Here is a 21,397-nt window from a genome sequence, read left to right on the forward strand (position 1 = left end):
AATGGACTAGGCAGACTCAATGAGCCACACAAGTTGTGGATAGGATGAGATAGATGAAGGAAGATTGACCTATTCAATTAGGTTGAACCTATTTATGAATAGGAAAATCTAGTCAATCTAGTGAGCAAATTAAACAGTTTGACCGGATAAGGCAGAAGAACTTGGCAAGCAGGATAGGCTAGGCGATCAATCTTGTCAATTAAGTTGGAAAGCAAGTTAAGACTAAGTGAGTCAACCGAATTGATCAAACAGACAAATTAGACAAGTCTATTACATTAAATTGATAAAACAGGTTAGGTAGTTCAAGCTATCCGAATAAAGTGAATGATTGAACAAAACATACTAATCTGATAAATCCATTTGATTAATCTGATAGATCAACCAACCTGAGTTGAACAACCAGAATCAAACAAATTAAGCAAGCCAAGTTGAGCGAGTTAGACAAAAAAAATCACTTGAACATGCGAAATCCAAAAAGAAAACAACCTAAACACATTTGATGTCATTCTTGGATAGCTAAACCAACCTAGCTAATGACCAAATAAAGCAAGTTTGGCAAGCCTAACCCACACAAGATGAAAAACAATTGTTCAACTTATCTTTCATCTCATTCTCTATCACTCTATCAAACAAAAGTTTTCTCAGATAAATCGCTTACTACTCATAGGCGGGTAGATCTATTAACCGAGCAAGCTGCACTTGTCATTGCGTCATTCCTTCAATGGCCACGGTGAACAATTTTTTCATTGGTTTTATGATAGGAATAAACTACCAATTACTTCATCTTCTAGAAAAATTTGAAACATGTACCATTGGCTTAGAGTGAATCATATTGATAGTATATGAAACACCTTAAAATTGAGGCATATAACTTTTCTAAGCTGCTAAGACATACTCTATTGTAAACTGTTTGTGGATAAAAACTTGATCACCAACTCAAATTCTTGCTCGCATAATTAATTCCTAATATTCTGGAGGGCATGTAGTTGGATTTTCTTTACTGTTATCCGTCTTGAATTTAGCTTCTTCGAGGGAATTCCTTTCCTCACTTCCTTGTTCATCATTGTGTGAATCACCAGCAGAAGCAATCAGATTTTGATCAGAATAAGCTTCAGTGATGTCCAAAGAATGGGTAGCTTCAGCAAGCCCATCAGTTTCAAGCATTGCAGAAAGCAAGGAATTTGATTCTGCAATATTAGCTGAAATATCTGTTCCATCACCAGAGGGCATGTCGTCCTCAACATCGAATAAACTACCACCAACCAGCGAGGAATAGAATTCGTGTGAATGTGTGTGAGGGAGTAAATCTCGTACCAACGTGGGCTTATCTTCCTCTAAAGCACTACTCAGATCATCAAGAATACCATGTGTAACAGTTTTTTGTTCTCCTTGTAAGCCTACCTGCATAACCAAAAGAACAAATAAGAAAGAGCAGCATTGATAGGTGAACACGTGTGGCCAAGTAAAACTCAGTAAATTTTACGTGTATTGATTTCACAATCATCTACGTCATCAAATCATATGTTTCAAAAAGTTAGGGTCAGATGTATAGATTTATCTCTCCAATAACTTATTAGGCTACTTGAAAATTTTCAATAGCAATACTAATAAACATAATTTACAGCACTTCATTTTTCATCTGTAGCAAAGCCATAAAAAATCCTTTTCGTCACTTTTTTTGTTCCATTGTTTTCATTAGTACTCTGAAATCTGTTTGTAGATACCCTGTATACCAATATCCAACTATTATGTGCTGTTTAAGTCGCTAGAGTTTTCACAGTAGAGAGGAAAAAGAACTAACCGTATTGTTATGCATTTGAAAACTGTTCATTGTACTCTTGATATCCACTGATGAAGACTCCTCGTCATCTGCATTAAGTGATATGAAAATGATATAAATACCATGGTAGTCAAGATTGCGATCTGTCCCTTAGGATCTTACAATCTCTTGAGCCAAATGGACCTAAATAATCTGAATCCCAAGTAAGATTTAAATTGGGTTAGAATCTTACAAGCAATTACCGTTGTTCCTATGTAGAATACTAGAATCTCAACCCCAACAACTTTGACTAGATACAATATAGATACCTTATAACTCCTATCATAGTTGTTATTTGCTATGTAAAGGTAAGACATTTGTTTACACTTCATGATCTAAACCTATTAGCCTCCTTTGGTTCCCAAGTAGGATCTCAACCCTGACTAGTTTACATAATACTTTTCTTAAATTAGACAGCAAGCCGTGTCAAAGTCATGAGATGTGCCACTAAACTGTGCAACATGATTCATCTAAGCTCCCCTGAACTTTGTAAACAAGGCTAATGGTAAGGAATACAGATAATAATGTCTAAGTCATTGACAGCCCAACCATTGGGGTGTTATTCAATTTCACAATCATCATACAAATCACTAAAAGAACCAAATAAATGTAGCCAATAGAATCCAAGAAATAAAATAAATTGCAATGTGTTCCAGTTTTGGTTTTCTTTTGTCTCACACAGCCATATATTGATTTATAGTAATTTTGATTCACACAGAACCATATAATTGGAAAGTTAATCCAATTATTCAATTTGAACATCAATTACCACTTTTGTCCATCAAATAATTTTTCCTTGTATCAAAATTTTCTAACTAATTTTTCTTTACTCATTTTATCAGGACCAATACAATAAGATATTTCTATTTCTATTTTCATTTCATCAAGTCAGCATTGACTCTAGTAGCTCAGGCAGTGAAGTTTGCAACTCTATCTATGTAGGGAAGTATCAAAATTCACAATTTCAAAAACCAAAGAAAGATACAGTAATGAATTTGAAAGATTAAGCCATAAGACAAAACATCAACATCAATTGTAATGGACAATCTTCAAGCAAGACAATTTTTCTATTCAAATTTTAAAAATTGATCAAGAAAGCATCAAACATTTTGGCATTCTTTAACTATTTGGATCGGTATGCCTTAATGTATTTTAAGGAAAAAAAGATTTTTCATTGGCTTACCAAGTTTTTTTTAAAAAAAATTGGCAATTCAATTTCTCCAAATTCTCCAAACACAGTTCACAACAAATAACGCAAGAACAAAACTAAAAATAGCACAAAAAGCTTCCCACATCTGATAGTCAACCAGACCTGATTTGTGACAAAGGTGAGTTGTGTTGGGCATTAGATTAGATAAATCCAACTATAAAACAATACCCTAATATCTATCAGGCATAGTTAGTTCATCAAATTTCTTATGTTGTTACATTGATATCTATTGTCTTTCTTCTTAGAAAGTTAGATTTAAGATTAGAAAACAGCGAATCTACCACACAAGGCTCTTGCCAAGGTTAAGGAGGCTTACTTAGCAAACTTATAAGTTTTAGATAGATAGAATTACAATTGCAAACCAGTAAAGGGACATACAGAATTTATAAGGGTTAAGCAAAGCTGCTTCAAGCATGGCTTTAAAATCTGCTGCAGCAGATGCTAAAGGATCTGCCGAATCCTGCCAAATGACAATAGATGAAGAAACAATTGCAAAGCATAATAAGAGCCTTTTAGCTTTAGATAGCATAAGTATTAGCACAATTCAAAACAGGTCAATAGTGGACAAGACATTCAAAGCAGGAAAGTAAATTAAGAAATGACAACAATAATGATCCAAAATATTAAATTACTTGTCTTTACATAATATAATAAAAGGCACAGAGAAGAGAAATCTGTGTTTGTTCAGTTTCTTTTTAGTATTAGACGCACAACAATAAATGGTTGAAGCAAACAATTCACAGATCCCAATCAACTAACTCCCTTCACTTGCTAAAGTCGCTCAAGTCAAGTTATTCAAATAACATGTCTTAGGCTGGGATGAAATTGGTCTGCTTTGACAGAACAAAACCTATATCTCAAGACTGGAATCAGAAATCACATGAACATTTCATTTGTCTCATAAAGATGTTTGTATTTAGGAAAATTGGAAAAATATGCATGTGCATACAGTGTCAAGAAACTAAATTGCACATTAACCACATAATAGAGTTAGACAGATCTTATTGCATTGGAATTTTGATTAAAGAGAGAAGGTATTAGAGGTCGACAATAGGGAAAATCCCAACTTTCAGTCACAAGATCCCAAGTTCAAGAAAGGAACCACGAGTGAGAAACTAGCACACATGAATCTGGGCAGCAAAAAAAAAGAAAAGATTCAGATTGTATCATGGGCAGAGTCTGGATGGCTCAGATCCAGAATCTTGGTATTGTCATGGGCGCATACTCGGTGAGAATCGAGACTTGAGAGAGAAGAGATCTGTAAGAAATCCCTGGAAGATGAAACTGAAGAAGAGAACTGGATGAGAAGAAAAGGACTGCAATCAGATTCTCATGCAAGAATGAGTGGCGAACACAAGTGGACGGAATCCCTACTTTGATACCATGTTATGTAAAATTATTAGGTTTTAATTAAACCTAATATTCCAATATATATTACATATATAATAAATGCATCGTCTTATTTTTTTTTGGAAAGTCACTTGTGTATTGGAATCCAAAAGGTGTGCATTAAATTCTCACAAGTACAACCAACTCTAAGTAGATTTCTTATATCAGAAATGTGCAACCGAACTGACAGAAAATACTTGTGATACAACGAGAACTAAGCATACTCAATCTTCAATAAGTGCAAGCTAACTTCTATTATCGAAAGAAACTAAAAGAAAGAAATCAATTATATGTAGTTGGGTGGTAAAATTAGTTAACAGATACCTTTTCTGACGAACCGCTTTGAACAACAAACATATCGTGATCAAACAAATCAGGGGAATCAACTGAAGAAGCCTGCTGTGATTCCATTATCAAGCTAAAATCAAGGTTCAGATTTCTGGAGGATGAGTTTTCTTGATGCAGGGAAGAAACAAACGCACCAAACATCAATGCAGATCATTAAGTAAATAAAAAGTAAATTACAAATCATTCATTAATTTATCAAATTACTAACTATAAGCACCTGTTATACCGCAGCCATTGTCATGGATATATTCTTCAGATCCAATAACATGTGGAAGCGGACCGCATGACGAGCCAGTCTTAATTTCCGAAATCAAAAGTAGTGAACAATTAGGTATCAATTGTGGCAATTCTTAATACTTCTATGAAAAGATAAAAGGAAACAACGAAGAAAGCTCTACAACTTCCAACTTAGACAGTCAATCTTCACTATGATTTGGAAAAACAAATAGTGCAGAGTTAAATTTGAAATTGTAAATATATTATGAACAAAGACTCGGATATAACCAACATTTTAAATTTGACATTCCAAGCTTAAGGCACACCAGAACTAAATGTTGTGTTACTTTTATGTCTGTTAGCAAACACTAACAAACACCGTAAGTATCCTTCTATTATATTTCTGCTAGTGCACAACAGCAATTGACAGAAAACTTATCTTTCAGGCTAAAAATTAAGTAACCAGATCAGAATATAGATGCCACTTGTATGAAAAGAAATAAAGCAATTTGGTGCTTGTCTTAAAATCAAATATGTGAAACCAAAAAGAGTACCACCCTAGTCAAATCAGCAAGTATTATATATGAATGTTGTGGTATTGGTAACCAAAACTAGATGACCACAATAGTACAAACTCTTGAAATAGTCAAAACCACCATCTTATATGACACATGAGAACTGACAGATCCTCTAGACACAAGGAACTAAAAGGACAACCCGGTGCACAAAGCTCCCACCAATGCTGGGTCCTGGGGAAGCGTCTATTGTACATAGCCTATCGCAAGAGGTTGTTTCCAAGACTCAAACTCATGACCTCTAGGTCACACGGTAACAACTTTATCGTTGTGCCAAGGTTCCCATTCTCTAGACACAAAGAACTGATGTAATTAAACGGACATAGCCGAGAAAATAATGAAAAGCAATGGAAGATATATGGAAAAGATACAAAAGATATCAGTGAAAAGGGATTTAGAGAGTGTCTGAATTGTGTAAAGGAATGATCACCCACATGTAGATAGATAAGAAAATTTAGCACAAATTTTGATCATAAGAAAAGGTCCTTCCAAGCAAATATGAATACAGTAATTCATAACAAAAACAGAACTTACTCTAAAAATAGAGTTGGTCTTATGACCTCTCTCCTTATTATTCAAGAACTTTTTGCAGGAAGTCAAACCCATAGATAAAGCTGTCTTATATCTTGGTAGTATATCTTTTTCATAATCCTGAGCAGGAATGCCTTGAGCTGAACCTTCAGCATGATCCTTTGTGGTATGAGAAATACCATCTTGGTCAGCTATCTTCTGTAATGAGAAAAAATGTGGACTATCAACCTCAGAGGATAAAATCCAGAAATTAATAATCCAAGAATCACCAAGGAAAAAACCCTTAAACAAATCCATATTCCAAAATAAATTTTAAATTTGGTAAATTATTGAAAATGAGCATAACTAGAAATTACATAATAACATGACACACTTTATGCCTTGATACAATGGCCCAACATAATTTAAAGAGCTCAAACAATAAGCTAGTCGCTTTATTGATAGACGTTGTCACACAGGTAAATAATAGTGCAAGTAGAACAATGCTTACTAGTTCACTAGAGTTTGTTTTGTTATCTCTTTCATAAACAACAGCTATGTCAACCTATGATTTTTTTTGTTCTAAGAATGAAGTTTAAAAATGGGTGTTGAATGACAAGTCAAGATTTTCAACAGTCAAGAACCACACCAAGAAATCACAATAGTATATGTAGCACTTCTGATATTCTACATTATTGGACAACTTCAGGCAATAGTATTGTCAAATTTTATACACTACTATAGGTGTCTATGTATAATGGTATTGTCAAAATTTCCTCATTACTGATATAAGCAATCTTTTTGAAAATCATGTGTCTTTGCAACCCAATTTGCTATGATAAGAACAGAATTTAATCCAAATTGGATATGAATGTCCTAGCAAGTATAAGCTAACCCTACTGATGAGAATTGAGAAATACTGGACTCTCGTGGCTATGTTGCTTGGCCATAGGCTAACCTAAACTAAATCACATCCAGTTGAAATTTCAGAGAAAATAACAAACATTGACCAACTCAAATATTGTATCCATTGTCAACTGTACTTGCATGATCAATAAGTAGATTACGTGATAGATTCCAGAGGTTGTTAGCTGTGTTCTTCAGATCTAGTTCCACAGCTCCAGCCTGATCCAGCAATGAGTTTATATCAATAGTAATATCTTTTGCTCTCTGATTGAGCTTTTCTGAAAAATCTGCCACCAATTTTAGGACCTACAAACACAACTCAGGATGATTATGTATATGTACTTGAACAAATATGATTGAAAGCACAACAGCACAAAAATAAAATAGATGGCTCAATTTAAAGCTGGAATACCCACTCTCTAGCACCAAAATGAGTTAGCTATCGCATTCAAAAAAAAATGTAGATCCGCTACATTAACAACCCTCCTAGTGCCGGCCCCACGGATATGGAGAAAGGTAAATGCAGGTACTCAGGCGTTAGGCGCATGGTGGTAGTTGTCACATTCAAGATACTAGAAAGTGGAACAGGAAAAAAAAAGGCTCTCTTTTGCTTCAACAAAAGATCCAATAGTTAATACACTATCATTCAGATATATCAAATTCCACTCTACTTTACACCAATATAAACTCTTCTATTATATCCAACAAAGAACCAAGGTGGAATTTGTTAACAGCTTTCAAGTTTCACCAAGCATTAACAAAATTAACACTCCTCTAAACCAAACATTGCATTTTAAATTATCGCATGTTTTACTTTCCCTCGCAAGTTGTAAATGTAGCATTCTCCCATGTTCCAGTACACTACAGTTGCACCCAAGCAGTCCAAACCAAGGACAATTATCTGAGTTTAAGATTTATTTCTGTCTGAGGCATATATTAGGACAAAATCAAAGTGGTTTTCTGATGCAACACCAGGAGAAACAAACTCTCAAAAGAACCTGATTACTGTATTGTTATCTAAAGATAGGCAAGTTAATCAAATCTGAGCATATTAAGTTGATCCAACTTTCCTTTCATTGTATCTGGCTTTCCGGTGCAGTACCAGGGCAAACAAACTCTCAAAAGAACCTGATTGCTGTCTTACTTTTAGTATATTAAAGATAGGTAAGTCAAACAAGTTTGAGCATATTAAGTTGATCTGACTTTCCTTCCATTGTACCCACCATAAGTATGTACAACAAAGTGGCAGGCAGTGACAAACCTAACATCAGACAAAACCTTTACAAAATTCTTGTGAATCATGCATTTCTGGTTGATAATTAAAATAACACAAGCATTAGGCTCACATAACAATGTAATAAACCTTTGACCCGTATGAAGCACAGTGTAAGATTCAGAAGTAATCAGCGCATCCAACATTATGATCCACTTATTATTGATGATTGAGAGCAAAATAAATAATTTAAAAATTGGTGAAATCAAAGTATCATATGTGATGCAGTACAAGTCATGTGCCTTAGTTGATGGGATAAGAATGGAGAGAGTACTAGAATAACAGAAACTGTATTATTAATTGGATGCATTCAAACAATAGTGCAGAGCCTCTTCTTTAGGTTTTTTAAATAATCCAATCTGAAGGAGATTAGATAAAAATAGATTACATCATTATGTGTTATTGAAAGTTGAAACAGTAAAAGTATAAAAAATAAAAAATCAGACTTCTAAATAGGTTAATTTTTATCAGAATAATTTAATTTAGATTGGTCATATTTTATTTCCTCCAATTATCTCGCCTGGAAAAGCTCAATTGTGTTGAGTGCATAGACAACAAACCAAGATGAGGTCTCAATGGAGAATGGACACAAGTATGAAACCTTGATAGAAGTCCTTGAGGAAGTCAATTCTAGCACATGTTTTCAATATTAACTTAGAAACTATCTCAGTCGCAATTCAGAACAATATCACATCAATGATGACTCCTATGAACATGAAACAAGGCAGCACCAATCTTACTATGCAACCTGCATTTTCTCATGGATAATCATTATATGTATTTATACTGAGATTTATTTCTTTTGACTCTCTGATTAACCATGAACTCATCTCATTTAAAAAATGCTGAACCCCTTTATAATTTGCTTTAACAAAGTTACAAAATCAAGCTTTCATAGTTTCATATGCTTGTTTACCCAACCAAAGTACTAAAACATTTTATGAACCAACTTTGTTTCCCAACTTAAATCAACTTTCCTCAAGAAGTCTTGTACCTCAAAAGATTTCAAACTTGATAATGTTGAAGTTGCATACGTATTGCATAAGATTTTCCATGTAGGTAACCCTTGAAGCTTACAAGTCTTCTTTAAAATAATATTTTCTGTATGTGATGCATCTTTGTTTTGCTACATAGAAGAAATTACACTAAATTTGAAATCTATTTATAACTACCATAGTGGAATTGTAATTTAGGTAGTGTTGGAAAAATCTTAAAACAAAATAATCTTAAGATCTTTTTAGGGTCCATGTACAATAGGTTGGCATTTTGCTTGGTGGGCTTGGGTGTTTGAAATGTGTCAAAATGAGGGGAAAATCTTTACAACACCTTGCTTCTAGTCAAAAGAATTTATCTGCAAAAACAATTTCAAAAGATTTAAAAAAATCCGGACAAATATCAACGAAGCCTTAGTCAATACTTTCCTTGATCATTAGGGAAACTGATCAGGATTCTCTTTTTAAGAGACAATTTGTACTTAAGAGCCATCATGGCACTAATGCTCTTAACAAACACAGTGAAGCTATCAAAAACACAGTGAAATCCTTTGATGAATGGAATTCAGTTTAGGGCATTCTTCAATAACACTAATTTTGTTAGGATTTATGAGAATGTCAATTTGAGCAAAATTAATGAACCTAAGGAAGAGTACTTAACTTGAAGGGTTTTAATAATGTCATAAATGACTAAAGTGGAAAGTGTCCCAACTGTCATCAAAGTAGACCACCAAAAAAGGTCCCATAAAAGGTCTTAAAACTTTATTCATCAGCCTCATGAGTGTTCTTGGGGTGTTGTTCCCAAAGGGAATAATGAAGTAATTTCAGGTTTCAACGGTCAATTCCTAGTTGGTGTGGACTTGAGAAAGGTTCTTAAGCCATAACTCTCTCAAATCGGCCCTTTGCTATGAGTTTAAGATCTTGAATTAGTAGTCACCAGATTAATCATCACATTCGCACTAAACAAACAGAGAGACGAGACCATTGAACCACGGGAACGATCATGAACCTCGTTAGATCTATCACTAGACTATGTGCCTTTCTAGTTTTCCTCACTCAAACTAGGGAGAGCGCGGATTGGAAATGGCAAGCAGGTGCTGCCCCGGTTGCCAAAACGATAAAAGGACATACTTAACCAAAAAAATAAAAGTCTGATATGTTAAAGAGAACGATTCAACCAAGTGCCACAATTAACAAGATCAATTACATAAAAAAGTGTACAAGAGAGATGAGGGCTAAGAAAGACCTCATTTTGCATGCGTAATCGCTTCTTCACGGAATCAGAAAGAAGAGCTTCCTCCATTATCGTTTCTCGAAGGATCAACCGGTAGAAGCCAATAATCCCTAGAGAGGAACGGCGGACGTCGATCGTCGGAGAGGTTTGGGCTTGGGATAGAGTTTACATTTTTTAGGGACGAAACGAGCCGCCTACAGGTAAATTGCTTCTCTCCCCTCCCTACACCGCCCCCCTTTTGTCCCCTATGTTTACATAGGCCTTTATATTCCTAACTCCTTTATTTGTATTTTTTTTTTATTTTTTTTTATTTATATTTTTTATCAATTTTGTTTATTATTTTTTCCAACAATTTTTTATTTTTTTTATTTTATACTTATATTTTTTAAATTTTATTTAATTTTTATTTATTTTTATTTTTTTAATCAAATTTTTTATTTTATACTTGTATTTTTTCAATTTTATTTAATTTTTATTTAGTTTTATTTTTTTAATCAATTTTATTTATTATTTTTTTATCAAATATTTTTATTTTTTATTTTTTATAATTTTTAATATATGCCAGAATCTCTCCATTTCTTTAAATTACTTTTCTAATTCGACATTTAAATTATCCCATCTAACTCGATACATATTAGAATCTTTCTCCCTTTAAATTACCCACCTCCAATCTTTGACACATGACACATGTCAAAATCTTTTTCTCCTTAAATTACTCACCCTCCAATTCTTGACACCTGTCAAAACACCTCTTCCCTTTAAACTACCCCTCTTCAACTCTTGATATATGTCAAAACATCTCCTCCCTTTAAATTATCCATATATCCTCCCACCTTTGACACATGTCAAAACACCCCTCTTACTTTAAATTACCCCCTTCCAATCCTTGACAAATGTCAGAACATCTCCTCCCTTTAAATTACCTTCCTTCCAACCCTTGACACATGTCAGAACCTCTCACTTTATTTAAATTACCCACCCTCCAATTCTTGGTGCATGTCAAAACACTTACATCCCTTTAAATTATTCCCTCTAACCCTTAACACATGTCAACACCCCCTCTCTCCTTAAATTACCTACCCTTAAATAAAAGATTACAAATATATAATAAAAAATTGTTCAAAAAGAATAAAGCTAATAAAAAATTAATAAAAAAATAAAAAAATTGACTAAAAAGACAAAACCAATAAAAAAAACACAAAACTTAAAAAAATAAAAAAAAAACACAAAACGTGGATGCGAGAATAAGCAGGAGGGTATAAAGATAAAAATAAATATGGAGCTAGGAGGGAAGGGTGTTATGGTGTAGGTTAGTAGTTCTCCGTCGACAGTCGGTCAAGGTCGTGTGCGTCGATCAAGTCACTATCGCTAGAACAGAATAAAATATATATATAAGAGTAAAATTAAAGGGAGCAACTATCCACACCCCATGGATCACTAAACACATCCTATTTTTTTCCTCAAAAATATCCTTAGATAAAAAGTCTAAAATGCCCTTTTTATAAAATTTATATCTCACTCTCCTCCGCCTCTATTTTGCTCTCTTTTTTTTCTCTTTATCTAAATCCTAACAATCTAATATCTCTCAAAACTTTGTTTTTGTAATAAATCAAACATGATGGATAATGAAGATCCAATTCCCATGACCAATGTAAGCTTTATTTTTCATTTTTTTCATGTAGTATAATTGTATATTTGTATCATTACGATTTAAACTATAGCAGTCTGAAAGTTATTTAAACGTGCAGTGTTCGGTCATATCAGGCCAAATAGTTTGAGCAATGTTCGACTTTTGGAAACCGAACATAACAAAATATGTTCGGCTAATTGTTTCCGAATATAGCTGAATACGTTCGGTATCTTAGTTCCGAACATGTGAGTCATGTTCGTCCATTTGTAGTCGAACACTGGGTGAACAATACTAATGCGTATTTTTACATTTTATAAAGTTATATTTGTAATGTTATAATATTTTCTAATTTTTATTAGAAATCAAATACATGTTCTACGAAGGGTAATTGTTGGGACCAATGTGCCCGCTAGAGGGGGGGTGAATAGCGTCTCACTCAAATCGATGGCTTCCTACGTATTCGTTAGTTGCACAGCGGAATAATACGAAACTAAATACGAATATGAAAGCTAAAGACAAAGAAAGGAAATGCAAACCAATGCACATCAATGTAACGTGGTTCGGAGATAACTTGCTCCTACTCCACGGCTGTCCGTAAGGTGGACGATCCCGATCCTTCGGTGGATTAGCCCCCGGCAAACTCCGGCTACTCAAGCAACTCCTTGTGGGTGGAGAAACCTCACCACAACACCAACCAAGAATACTTGGACACAAGAGAACCTTGAGCACGTTTGGTGACTACTAATTAGGCTTTAACCAAGTCAAATTTTGTCACCTTGGCATGTCATCCCAAGCTCCTTCTTATAGAGCTTGGAACAAATCAGTAAGCTGATTTGCCCGTTACCAGTCGACTGGTCCTTGCACCAGTCGACTGGTGTCAGTCCAACTGCTCTCTACAGTGCACCAGTCGACTGTTACAGTAACGCTACAGTACTGCTACAGTAAACCCTAATTCTAGGATTTTACCTCGAGTACATTCACTCAACACTGTTTCTCGACCGACCAATCTAGACCTAGCCTTCTAGCCTCCTTCATCAGCCTTGCGTCCCTCGGATGCCTCCCCATCCTTCACGTCTTGCCTTCTGGAACTTCCATCGGCCTTGTCATTATTGTCGGGTCTTCCTTTGCCAAGAGGCTCCTCACCTCCGGGACTTTATCCATTGTCAAGTCACACTTGGACTTACGTTGCCAAGACTACATACTTGGACTTACACCGCCAAGACTCATCCTTGGACTTTCCTCCTTTGCCAAGATCACACTTGGACTTTCCTTGTTGTACCTGTATCCTGCACACTCACAATGCATATCAAGTATAACAATAAACCTAACTTAAACCTTTGCCCAAACATCAAAACTTAGGGCACCTAGATTGCTCCAACAATAATGTCATTGGTCCTATGAATAATGAGATAGTGATAGATTATACAATGGTGTATGAATGTTTTGAATCTCGTGATGCACTAGTTGCTTGGACACATAATGTGACAAAGGCGAATAAGATGGTTGTAATAGTGAAAAGGTCAGACAGTGGAGATAGTGGGAGATGGGCTCGGTTGTTTTTGACATGTGAACGAAGTGACCAATATCTTCAGCCCAAAGAGAAATTGTCTGAAGAAAGATGTGAGAATGTGAAAGATGACATGAATGTGATCCGAAAAGTGAGTAAGGAGAGATTTACTGGAACAAAGAAGTATGGTTGTCCATTTTTAATTAAAGCTATGTAAATATCCATTGATGGGCCATGGGTTTTGAATGTTGTTTGTGGCATGCATAATCATCCTTGCGCGTTGTATTTGGAAGGTCACTCATTTGCTCGACGCTTATCACATGCTGAGGAGGAGTTGGTGGTTGACTTGTTAAAGAGCCACAGTCGACCGAAAGACATATTGAGAGTGTTAAAGGAGAGATTTTCTGAAAATAAGTCGACAATGATGAGTATTTACAATGCACGATAAAAGCATAAAATAATCGAGCATAGAAGTCGATCACAAATACAATATCTTATGGCAAAGTTGAAGGAGTATAACTATTTCTACCATCACAGACGGTGCGAGAAAACTGACATGGTGAAGGATATTTTCTTTACTCACCCGAAGAGTATTGGCTTGTTGCGTGTTTTTCCAAGTGTATTGTTGATGGATTGTATGTACAAGACAAATCAATATAGGTTACCGGTATTTGAAATAGTTAGTGTGATGTCAACAGTGTTGACATTTTCCATTGCTTGCGTGTGTTTGGAGTCTGAGCATAAAGATAACTACTTATGGTCATTGCATATCTTGAGGTCGTTGATGGATGACTCATCTTTACCCAACGTAATTATAACTGATCGAGAGATCGCATTGATGAACGTGATCGAAAGTACTTTTCCCACTTCAAAGCATTTATTGTGTCGGTGGCATATTAATAGGAATATATTGGCAAATTAGAAAAAGAGATTTCGCACCAAGGAGAAATGGGATTCTTTTATATCTTCATGGAATGTATTGATGTTACCTGAAAATGAAGTTACATTTTATGAGTTGCTTAAGAGATTCCAACAAGATTATTCAGACCATTCAGATATTGTTCAGTATATAATAAATCAATGAATTCATCCTTTCAAAGAAAGATTTGTGTCTTATTGGACAAATAATGTCATGCATTTTGTCAACACAACAACAAATAGGGCCGGGAGTGCACATGCAAAATTGAAGAGGCAACTTGGATCAAGCTAGGGTAATTTTGAGACTTGTTGGACTAAAATTCACTCTTTACTTGAGTTATCTCACACCGCAGTCAAAGATTCTTTAAAAAGAGTATTAATGTAGTCCAACATTGATACAAACCATCCATGTTCAAGTTTTTGCGAGGTGTAGTTTCCATTACAGCTTTGGACAAGATTTTTGTTGAAATGAAGGGTATAAGTGTGACCGGCGTAGATCCTTTGTTGTGTGGTTGTGTATTGCGGAAGACATGTGGTTTATCTTGTGCATATCAACTTGCTGAATATACTCGAGTGGACATGCCAATCCCATTAGATAATGTTGACAAGTTTTGGAGAAAGTTTTTTCAATGGCGAATGATTCACAGAGATTGTTAATGTTAAGGAGATTGAGAGAAATTGTCAATCCAACAACAACCTCACTACAAGTGCCAAAGGTAAACACTCACACTCGTGGTCGACCCAAAACTTCGAAAGCTAAACAAATAAAATCAACCCAGCATGACCTGAGTGCTTTTGAGTATGTCGAGTCTATCAAAGATATTTGTTCGCAAGTGGAAAATATTTTAATTATTAGTGGGCTGACATTTCCACAACCTATAGGATTGTCTAGAACGAAGAGGCAAAAGCTAAAGGTAACAAAATCTATTTTTTAAATATATTTAAATAATTATTAATTTTTTCATATGCAATTGACTTTTTTATATCACTTTTGAATAGATTGTTCGTCATCGTACACGTTCAACTTCCACTATTGGTTATATTGATCAACTACCATCTCATCTCCACGAGTATGTTGTTGGCACTAAAGATGTGGCGAGTGATGGTCACTATGGTTTTTGTTCCATTGTTGGCCTACTTGGTTTTGGTGAGGATGCATAGTCAAGGGTGTGACGGGACCTTCTTGAGGAGATCACACATTTCGAAATATTATATGAAGAAATATTTAATGAAAATGGTCGTGTTGGAGAAGTAAAGCACATGTTGGATTGTTTTGATGAAGCAGCGTCACTCTCATATTAGATGACTTTGCCGGAAATGGGTTATCTTGTTGCATCGAAATATAATGTTGCCCTGGTTAGTTTGTCTGCTCAATTATGTTATACATTTCTTCCTCTGCGAACTCCCGTGGTTGAGCCTTCAAAATGTATTTGTATTACACATGTGAATGGAAATCATTTTATTCAGGTACATTTATTTTCAGTTCAACAATATATATTTCTTAATTTATAATTTGTTGCATTACTAATTATTCATTTTTCATATATAGGTTTTTTTACGCAAGGGTTATCCATTACCTCCAGTTGTTCACAAGTGGTATCGATGTCATTTTCCATGAGCAGCAGGATGAGATATTGTGTATATTCATCAACTTGCACTGTATAATCATATGTTAGGAAATAGTGGCGTAGTTCATAGCATAAACACTGTTCATTTGGATGATCATTGAAATTGTTATTCATTTTGGATTATCACTGTTTGACTTGATAACCATTTAGATAATCATTGAGATTTTTATTTATTTAGATGATCACTGTTAAATTTAGAAAAAAAACATGTTATTGCGTGCTAAGTATAAATTATTCATTATGAATGATCAAATCTCTTTCTTCTTTCTTATTTTTTTCTCAACCCTATTATAGGAGATCAGGTTCACGTTGGGCCTGATATCTCTTTATATCGGGCCCAATGTGGGCCTGATATCTCCCCATATTGATCGAAACTCACTGATCAACCTAGAGACCTTAAATTGTAATCATTTCAAGTCTTGTAGATTTCAAAAATTACAAGAAGTCTAAATATACTCTCCATTGTTATTTTTGGCATTACTAGTGGTGGTCCTAAGATTTTAGAAAAAAAATTCTCTTTTTTATTTTTATTCTCAACCCTATTACAGGAGATCAGGCCCACGTTGGGCCTGGTATCTCTTCATATCAGGCCCAACAACAGAAAAAAAAAAAGGAAAAAAGAGAGATTTATTTTTTTCAAAACCTTTGAACAACCACTAGGAATGCCGAAAATAACAATAGAGAGCATATTTAGACTTCTTATAATTTTAGAAATCTACAAGACTTGAAATTGTTGTAATCTGATGTCTCTAGGTCGATCAGTGGATTTCGATCGAAACCCACTGATCGACCTAGAGACCTCAAATTGCAACCATTTCAGGTTCAGTAGATTTCTAAAATTACAAGAAATCTAAATATGCTCTCCATTATTATTTTTGGCATTACTAGTGGTGGTCCAAAGGTTTTAGAAAAAATAAATTCTTTTTATTTTTATTTTTTTTCTCAACCCTATTATAGGATGTTGGTGCGGGAAGCATCCGACGATCGAACCTGGGTTTTGATTATGTCAAAGGGTCCAAAGTTAAGTTGTTTTGTTATCTAATGTGTTTGAATGAGGTTACAAGAAAGTCCTAAGTGTACTTAGGAAAAAGTCCTACCTACGGTTAGGCAGGTGAAAATCCTAGGGGGTGGTAACCCTAGGCCCTAGGGGGTGGTAACCTTATGTCATATGGGGTGATAACCCTAGGCGGAAAGTCTTGGTGGGTCGAGGACTTCGGGCAAAAGTCCTAAAGTTGAGGACTCTAGGTGGAAAGTCCTAGTGTCGCAAACCAGGTGAAAGACTGGGCGGGTCATGGAGCGGACATCCAGCGGAAAGTCCTGGAGCCTCAAGCGCTGAACAAAAGTCCAGTTGGTCTGAAGGGTCAACTGGCAACAGGTAAACTCTCCTGAGTGGAGTAGGTGAGGACGCGTTCCTCGGTGAGGGAACAGTAGGCATCGGTTCGACCTAGGGTTTCCAGTTTGGGATCCGAAGTCAGAACTGGACAGTCCGATGACTGTCAAATTCTATGTCTTATCATGTCTTAACTCTATTTTGTAGGATATGTTGTACTAACGTATTTTGCAGGAAGTGAATTGGATAGGACCCTCTCGCAGCAAGGCGCGAGGGCGCCCTCATGGAGCTTGAGGGTGCCCTGGATGCTGAGTAGAGGGTGTCCTCATGGAGCTTAAGGGCGCCCTCCATGGGTTAGAGTCACCCTCAGGTAGATAAGAGACGACTTTTTCAAATCTCATCCACGTTGCGAAATCGGCGGGGTTGAGGGCGCCCTCTAGGGTGTTGGAGGCGCCCTCAACGGGCTTTATAAAGCTGTCTCGAGTAGGAGTTGAAAACAACAAATTCTAAGTGATCTTTCAGCTGCGCACTGCCAATGAGACGTTCCGACGATGCCAGAACTTGACCTCGACAACCAGAAGCTCTGAGTTTGAGATTACATTGTTGTCGGTATAATTTATTACTGCACTTATTATACTTGTTGTAATCTTTTCGAAGCTATAGTGTTTGCCCATCGAAAGCACTCTTACATGCGGGCCTTGGAGTAGGAGTCGCCCCAGACTCCGAACCAAGTAAAAAATCCTTGGTGTCTTTTCTGTGTGTTTGTGTTATTATTCCGCTGCGTTTACTCGTTAAGTTTCCCGAAACGAAAGTGAAAGCCACGAGCGTTATTCACCCCCCCCCCCTCTAGCGCTTTCGATCCAACATAGGAAACCATACTCACGTTGAGCCTGATATCTCTTCATATCAGGCCTAAAGTGGGCCTGATATCTCTCCATATCAGGCCCAATGTGGGCTTGATTTGGGGAGATGCTCAACAACAGAAAAAAGGAAAAGAATAAAGAGAGATTTATTTTTTCAAAATCTTTGAACAACTACTAGGAATGCCAAGAATAACAATGGAGAGCATATTTAGACTTCTTGTAATTTTAGAAATCTACAGGACCTGAAATGGTTGCAATCTGAGGTCTCTATGTCAATTTATTTTCGACATTGGGAGATTTATTTTTGACATTCGTAGTGGTGGTCCAAAGGTTTTGGAAAAAATAAATTCTCTTGTTTCTTCTTTTTTTTTTATCAACCCTATTATAGGAGATCAAACCTAATATGGATCTGATATCTCTCCATATCGGGCCCAATGTGGGCCTGATTTGGGGAGATATCAGACCCAACAACAGGAAAAAAAGAAAAAAGGGAAAAAAGAAATAAAGAGAGATTTATTTTTTTCAAAATCTTTGAACAACTACTAGGAATGTCAAAAATAACAATGAATAGCATATTTAGACTTTTTACAATTTTAGAAATCTACAGGACATGAAATGGTTGCAATCTGAGCTCTCTAGGTCTATCAGTGGGTTTCGACCGAAACTCACTGATCGACCTAAAGACCTCAGACTGCAACCATTTCATGTTCTGTAGATTTCTAAAATTGCAAAAATTCTAAATATTCTCTCCATTGTTATTTTTGGCATTACTAGTGGTGGTCCAAAGGTTTTGGGAAAATAAATTCTCTTCTTTCTTCTTTTCTTTTTATTTTTTTCTCAACCCTATTATAGGAGATCAGGCCCATGTTGGGCCTGATATATCTTTAGATCAAGCCCAATAACAAAAAAAAAGGAAAAAGGAAAAAAAAAAAAGAGATTTATTTTTTTCAAAACCTTTGAACAACCACTAAGAACGCTGAAAATAACAATGAAGAGTATATTTAGACTTCTTGCAATTTTAGAAATCAACAGGACCTGAAATAGTTGTAATTTGAGGTATCTAGGTCGATCATTGGATTTTGACTGAAACCCATTGATTGATCCAGAGACCTCATATTGCAACTATTTCAGATCCTTTAGATTTCTAAAATTGCAAGAAGTCTAAATATGCTCTCTATTGCTATTTTTTTTTGATAAAAACTAAATTACTAGTGGTGGTCCAAAGGTTTTGGAAAAATAAATTCTCTTTTTTCCTTTTTTTTTCTCAGCCCTATTATAAGAGATTAGGCCCAATGTGGGCCTGATAGCTCTCCATATCAGGCCTAATGTGGGTCTAATTTGGGGAGATATCAGACCTAACAATAAAAAAAAGGAAAAAAGAAAAAGAAAGAAAGAAAGATTTATTTTTTCAAAACCTTTGAACAACCACTAGGAATGTCGAAAATATGGAGAGCATATTTAGACTTCTTGCAATTTTAGAAATTCACAGAACCTGAAATAGTTGTAATCTGAGGTCTTTAGGTCGATCAGTGGGTTTCGACCGAAATCCACTAATTGACCTAGAGGCCTCAGATTGTAATCATTTCATGTCCTATGAATTTCTAAAATTGTAAGAATTCTAAATATGCTCTCCATTGTTATTTTCGACATTCCTAGTGGTTGTTCAAAGATTTTGAAAAAAGTAAATTCTTTTCTTATTTTTATTTTTTTTCTCAACTTTGTTATAGGAGATCAGGCCCACATTGGGCCTGATATCTCTTCATATCAGGGCCAATATGGGTCTGATATCTCTTCATATCAAGCCCAACAATAGAAAAAAAGGAAAACAGAAAGAGAGCACTCTGTTCGCACGAGCATACTTCTCAATCAATCAGCTAATCGATTGGAAATTCAATCGATCAACTGATCGATTCAAGAGCGCTCTGTTCACACGAGTATGCTTCTCAATTGATTGACTGATTAATTGGGAATCTAATTGATCAACTGATCGATTCGAGAGCGCTCTGTTCACGTATGTATGCTTTTCAATCTATTGCCCAATCGATTGAACTTTTTTCAATTGATTAGTCAATCGATTGATACATTCTTTTGACACATGTCTTAGCTTTTAGCTCACCAATCGTTAACAAACTTACCAATCAATCTCGTCCGACAAACATATTCATATTTATAAACTCTAAATAATAATTCTTTCCAACAAACATACTTCATATCAAACTACTCCAAAAATATATCCAAAATAGTTATACATGAAAATCACACGAAAATGTATCCAAGATAGTTATACATGCATTTTAAAATCCCACAACGGTGATGGATCATGTGGACCACCTAGAAATGGTTCGCATAATATTTCATCATCTTCATTGTTCCCTCCAACGGGATCGTGCTCTCCTTCACCCTCATTCATTTCTAAAAGTAAATTTTCTTGTGGAGGTACCTCTTCATGCACATCTTCTTGTAGTGGTACTTGTGGTGGTACCTCTTCATGCACATTTTCTTGTTGTGGTACCTCTTCTTGGGGTACTTATGATTATTGTACCTCTTCTTATAATGATTGTACCTCTCGTGCAAGTATCTCTTGTCGATACTTTTTGTCAGAAGTTGTTGGTCTATTCTGTTGGAGCAATCCCAATGATCTGTGTGACAAAGTATTTTGGTGTTTGGGTAAAGAGTTTAAGTTAGGTTCACCCTTGTATTTGATATGTGTATATGAGTGTGCAGGTTTGCAGGATATACATATGACTCAGGTTGATGGCTTCGGGTCCGATGAAGGATGGAACATCCGAGGGACCGTGGACAAGGCAGCAAGGATAAAGGCCGAGAGAAGCAACTTCGAGGCATACGCAAAGGATAACATTGGGATGAGCCGTGGGCTTGGGTGCATCCGAGGGACGAGAGCCAAAGGGAGTAGGCTTGAAGGCAAGATGTCAAAGCTGCAACGAAGAGTCAAGTGAGTCATAAGGGGTGATGGTGCGAGTGCTAAGAGATTGTACTCGGGTACCAGTCGACTGGTGGTTTCATTAATCGACTGGTGTAGTCGATCGGG

At 35.8% G+C, this 21,397-nt stretch overlaps 1 protein-coding gene across 1 annotated transcript; it reads right to left on the reverse strand.

Moving 5' to 3' along the window:
* Nucleotides 1-437: 437 nt before the first annotated feature.
* LOC121967267 lies at nucleotides 438-10,716 on the reverse strand. Its single transcript, XM_042517375.1, has 8 exons — nucleotides 10,485-10,716; nucleotides 7,115-7,279; nucleotides 6,092-6,286; nucleotides 4,984-5,062; nucleotides 4,743-4,873; nucleotides 3,408-3,489; nucleotides 1,802-1,869; nucleotides 438-1,401 (listed from the first exon to the last, which is right to left on the reverse strand). The coding sequence occupies exons 1-8, from the start codon at nucleotides 10,539-10,541 to the stop codon at nucleotides 964-966; spliced, it is 1,215 nt and encodes a 404-aa protein (XP_042373309.1). The 5' UTR covers nucleotides 10,542-10,716; the 3' UTR covers nucleotides 438-963.
* Between the last annotated feature and the right edge of the window lie 10,681 nt (nucleotides 10,717-21,397).

Source organism: Zingiber officinale, chromosome 3B (assembly GCF_018446385.1).
Source record: "Zingiber officinale cultivar Zhangliang chromosome 3B, Zo_v1.1, whole genome shotgun sequence".
Lineage (NCBI taxonomy): Eukaryota > Viridiplantae > Streptophyta > Magnoliopsida > Zingiberales > Zingiberaceae > Zingiber > Zingiber officinale.